Source organism: Achroia grisella, unplaced genomic scaffold (genome assembly GCF_030625045.1).
Source record: "Achroia grisella isolate CSIRO2021 unplaced genomic scaffold, CSIRO_AGI_Agris_v1 utg900, whole genome shotgun sequence".
In the NCBI taxonomy this organism is placed as follows: Eukaryota; Metazoa; Arthropoda; class Insecta; order Lepidoptera; family Pyralidae; genus Achroia; species Achroia grisella.
This window is the reverse complement of record NW_026713059.1, coordinates 1,184,798-1,190,797: the sequence shown is the minus strand read 5'-3', so window position 1 is coordinate 1,190,797 and position 6,000 is coordinate 1,184,798. Positions and strand designations below refer to the sequence as shown.

The 6,000-nt window shown below is 36.5% G+C and overlaps 1 protein-coding gene across 1 annotated transcript in view; it reads right to left on the bottom strand.

Moving 5' to 3' along the window:
* Positions 1 to 2,237: 2,237 nt before the first annotated feature.
* Positions 2,238 to 6,000, bottom strand: part of LOC131853343 (uncharacterized) — a 143,140-nt gene continuing 139,377 nt past the window's right edge. The window contains exon 6 of the mRNA XM_059204209.1: positions 2,238 to 5,116. Coding sequence (XP_059060192.1) covers positions 4,720 to 5,116 — 397 coding nt within the window. The 3' untranslated portion in view covers positions 2,238 to 4,719. The remainder of the gene's footprint in view (positions 5,117 to 6,000) is intronic.

Here is a 6,000-nt window from a genome sequence, read left to right as displayed (position 1 = left end):
ATTGTGGCAGTGACAAAAATATAATTCTTTTTTGCGCTTACGAATTCTATGTATACTTTCGATATAATTTAGTATCCTGTAGAGAATAAGGATCGTTTACACAAAATATTTCTCTGCCTAACGTTTCGAACGCCTAACATTATTCTAATGGAGATAGTTACATTAGTCGGATAGTTATTTTGTATTATTCGTGACCGCGCTGTTCCATTAATCGAAAACAGAAATGCTCTAACGACGTAGGCCAAATGCAGTTTACAGAGCAATCAAAATGTTTAATTGAGCGAAATTTAACACGCCTAGAAAATCTCCGCCGTACACTCGACACAAACATCCCCCACTATCCTCTTCTCACTGCCCTTTTATTTGAGATCAAATATCAAGTCCATATTGTAAAACAAACTAATTTTGTCTTTCTGCTTTTGGTGTCGAATTTCACTATAAAAATAATTTATAAAAAAAACGCGAGCCAATAAAATATGGCACTACTATCAGTGCTGAAAAATTATACTAGATTTTTTTTATTTATTAAAAAAATAATATGTAATCAGTACGTTGGAAACCCTCCAAAAAGAAGTCCAACTGTAGTAAGCATACGATTCCATAAACACACCGACGATCAGGCACCAACTTGACTACTAGAGAAATTTTCCTATTACATTTCTTTACGTCCATACCTACTGCGAGTGCGTACGTAAGTGCATGTCGCCGTCTCGCTCATCACAGTTAAATCGAGCGAGACAGACTTATATACAGGTTCGAACGAACTCGAGTACCGTCCTCTAATATAGACACTACAACTTTACAATGCGCATACGTCAGTCATATAATTATTGGGACTGACAAATGCATATAAATACAATCCATTAAGCTTATAACCAAGTATAGATTACAACGTGAACACGTGATTGAATCCAATAAATATGACAATAAAACGTTATACTTCTCAGTCTGAAACCCACAGTAGAGTGTATTTTCGACTAAGAACGCCTTTGTTGTTTAGCACCTCTTTTTGAACAATATCTTTGCTCCAATGGGAGTGTAAGGGAGATGGAAGACACGGGACAAATTCAAATTTATTGGTGTCAACGGTGCGTTCACGAGGCTATCTACATTTGTTTCTATTCTTCTTGTTACGACCCTCAGCGTCCTCTTAGTATACCACCGGCATTACTATAGACGCTTTACACACTACAATGAACCTAATACATAGAATCTCTTTTCATTTACAAATCGAAAAGCGAAAGTTTGAAAATACATCGTGGCGTTTATACCCTATCCGCACATTTCATCCTAACTTAAAGTTATAGGCACTAACTAAAAATACTAGCGAGATCGTGTGAGCACAGAACACAATAACTTTCATTTGTATAATCCCTTATATATATATATAAAAGGCAATATTCCATTCGACAACTTCTGTATAAGGGACCTCCAAAAAGATTAACATCTAAATTGTCGGTACTTACTAAATGTAATTCGTCTACTGACATTGTTCATGTCAAAATCATTGGCGTTATGTTCGTTTGTTGTATCAAAATATACGGGAACTACATTTTTTATAAACAATAATGCTAATATAAAATATGTGAACGATTGTGTTACTAAATCATTTTGAACAATATATTTGTATAAGTTTGTTCTTGAGTTACAAAAACTATACAAAACATTAGAGTAATAAGTCATAGTAATATGAAACTAACTGATCTATTCTTGAATTCCAATATCGATCGATCGGAATTAGTTTCAAGATTAGATTGGCAGACGTGATTATCCCCACATATGCAGCGGTCGCCGTGAGCTATGACGATAATCAAAGTAAATTGAGTCGTGATCGCTGACTATGTAGAGACATGTTGAATTGTCTATGGAACTATTCTGTTAACGACGATAACGAGTAGGTGCAAATGTCGTTGACATTATGTTCCTTTGTCTATAAGAGGCATAGTTAAAAAAGAATGGCATCGCAGCAGTTTTTCCATAACCAAACCATAGATAGTTGACCACAGTTCGTGTCAGAACTTGTCTTACTAGACATTATTAAATGCAATTATTATTTTGATGTATCTAGGTAACTGTGTCCCATAGTAAACTATGGTACCGGTGACAGATAATTTATTTAAGATCTTTATATTTATTTAAGATATTTATTGAAGAACCTATACAAAGGAGATAATATATAAAAGTACTGAACATTTTTTTAAATATCTCTTATTTTGTGGAATATGGACAATTTTATAAAAAAAAATGATTAAAATCTCGTAATCAGTTGTAGAATCCACAACAGACTTGTTTAAACATGTAGCACTTATTTACGATGTAAACGATGCCATTCCTTTAGAACTGCCTTTCAATAATAATGTAAGTTTATTCTGTTTTACTATATTTGGCATATACTGTAAACAATGTTGAAGTATAAACATAGTAATTGTAATTTAAGTTTGATAGCAGATAAAACTGGATACATACAAACATATAATTATAATTATTGTACAAAAATTTTTTTGATCTAACCACATATTCATTTTCTTATTGTATATAAAATATGCCATGTATAATAAACAGACTAAATAAATAACTAGAATTGAAGTATACACAATTTTTGAACAAATATTGTCAAAAAAATATTTTGACACATCAATATGTCGATTACGTATACAATATTAAAATGTTAAGTAATTATTAAAACACAAATAACGTGACATATAAACAGAACTCAGTTGAAAACATCTGTGTTGATGAGTTTGAATTACAGTACAAGAATATTACAGTTGGGCAACGAATGGATGAAATATAATAAATGGTCTTTTTATTGTCGAAAATCGCTATACGGTACCGGAAATAAAGACTTTTATAATATCGAATGCAAGGTGTTTTTTTAACATTATTTTATTATAGCATAGGGTACAAACGAGCTTGCGGCTCACCTGATCGTAAGTGATAACCGCCGCCAATGAGCACTCGCAACACCAGGGGAATTGCAAGTGCGTTGCCGGCCTTTTAAGAAGGAATAAGCTCTTTTCTTGAAGGTTTAAATATCGCATCGGTGCGGATATACCTTTGTTTTTACATAAAATTTATAATTTATTTCCACATTTTACTGAGTAACTATCTTGTTATGGAACTTTTAAACTTTGTTGTAAGAGAAAAACAATTTAGATGGAAACGAAAGAGCAACTACTAACGTCTGGTAGCCCAACTGTAAGAATTATAAGACTATTGTCTAAATAAAAAAAAATATAATATTTTAAACATTATCTAAATCATGTCCATAGTATTACAGATGAATACTTTGATACGCTGTTATCCGTGTTGCCATTGCTCGTAATATAAAATTGTGCGCGAGAATGCGTCTGTTATTGAACTATAAGTCTTATCACATAGTGTTATTGCTAAAAGTACATAGTCGATACTAAAGTACAACGGGCATTATAGAACTAAACACAACATGAATGGCAGTGACATCTACAATGTTGGACTTACAAACACTTCGGAGCATATCACACTATCATACGTATGGCATCATATGTAGTAAGTACATTTAGAAATACAAGGTAGACACAAAAAATGATCACACTACATTATACCTAAACTATATAAAGATATTGTAAAACCTTTTATTAACATTAAAAGTGTGTAAAACTTCATCAACTAATAGATCGATCTACATATGATCATATATATTTGACAGTGTGATAAGCCCCTTAGACAGTTGTTGATTCTGTAAAGCGTCGTCAAAATTGCTTCAACATTATTTTGGAACACGAAAACTGGGACTCGAATAAGTCGAATATAAAAATTGAACTCTAATACCTTAAAACTAGCTGTGAGTTTCGTTTGATATGAATAACGCGGGATAACTTGATATAACGTGAACACTACGTCATTATTGGTAAATTGTGCTGTATCGAGGCACTTGGTGAGTCATGAGGGCCGAGTCGGAAGACCGAATGCAACATTCATGATCACGCATCCAACGTCCGACGACCATCCTCGTTGGCACGTCAGGCAAGCGAAAGCAAGTCGAGACGCGGGGTAATTATAACTAAACGAAACCACATCGATAAAGCGACGAACGAAAATTACACTAAGCTAAAACGAATCACGTATTATAATATAAACTAGTATTTACACGTTGGCAGTGATGCGTATCGCTGGTCGACCGTGTCGCAACCGCGACAACACTTACACTAACTTACATATACTCAGACTACACGCCAGATGCGCGGCGATCCGGACACACCCAACTAAAACGAACACTCGAATAAAATCTAATGTGTACATCAAAACTCGAATAGCGAAATGAACCTGCTATAACCTAACATTTTTACACATCGCACTAAATATTTACAACTTTGTTCGCGACCGAACTCTTCGCATTCGGCGAGCGACATCCATCCGTACGCGGACGCGACGACGCTCAGACGACGACAATCACCTCAATATCATTATAAAAAGTAAGCATCAGTCTTGTGAATAAAATTTACGTCTGCTACACTCAACTAGCAGTCTATGAACCGCGTCGCGGGTCGTCAACGAATCTTTGGCGAGAATTTTCCTAAATCGGATATCGTCGGCCACCCGCCCGTTGGAGAATCAACATCTGTCCGCTCGCGTCACATCGCCGGCCACGTTACGTCGTGAACAATGTAATTTGAAAATATTACTTGACCTTGTACGGACGAGCGAGGCGATGTGGCGCGAACCAAAAGAGCGTCGAAATTATCGTCCGCACGGCCAGAAGCAATTCCCGCCATACCGCCGTCCGAGCTTCCTCTTCTTGGCGCCGGTGGCGGCCGGCTCGTGGTCGACGACGGGCGCGTACAACGTCGTTGGATTCTCTGGCACGCACTCGTTTTCTTCAGCGGCACGTTTCTGCTTGGCCAGCAAGTTGGCCAGCACGCGGGACGACGTGCACTGTCTCGCGGGCAGCTTCCGCGGTGGGCTCACTTCCGGGACGACTGGAATCTGTTCTGGCGCGGTGACGGCTGGTGGAGGCGTCTTGTACGACATGCAGAACTGCTCGTACACTATCACCTTCGTGTGGACCGGAAGTGACGCAATCTCGACTCTCTTGATGAGCTTCACGTCTTTCTCTGGCACCCACTCGTCCTCGATCCTGCAGTACAAAGTTACGTTTAGTGACAGCATACCAGGGCACCACACAGAGGCGGCTGCAAACACATGAATAAGGTACGATATAAAAGCATCACGAGATCCATTTAGTAATGGTACTGGTGATGTTACTCTGCTCTCGCCATCTGAAAGGAACATATTAGAAAATCGTCTCAAAAAAATGTTTTTTTCGGTGTGTGTTTGCAGCTTTGGGTTGCAATCCCGATCTAATACATTTAGATGAAGACTAATTAAATAAGGGACGACATGCATCTATAAAGCACTAAGAAGACTGGTGGTTATCTAGGCCTTAATTAGTAAACTAACGATAACATAAAAAATGAAGAAATTGCACCAACCAAGTAAATTTGAAGAACTAAAATTAAAGCTCGAAGAAGATAATCAAGTAGGTAACGTCTGGATACCGGGACTGGCAACCCATTAAGTCGCTAGCAAAAACTTTGAACAAACTCAAATTTTTAACTTGAATGGATTTGCCAATACAATGTTTATAACAAATTTTGGGTCAAATGTTCATCAAGTATCCAATCGACTCGAGATTTCATCTGTATGCTAGCAACTATTATTTGTGCACCTGTGTGGTACATAAGATAATAATACGCTACACATAAATATTATAAGACCAACTGCATGCCATGAAGCGAAAATATGCCAGTTGCTTTGTGTAATATGACTCAATTTAGACTACACAAAAAAAAAATATTAAAGGATATGTGCAGATCTCAAAGATTATTAACTAAATATAGTAATAAATAATCGATCAGTCGTTTTTAGAATGAAATTATATTATTGTCTTTTTCTCTAGTGTAGAAGTCCAAAAATTTTGGACTGGTACACTTGGATATTTGTTACATTGTCCTAATATAT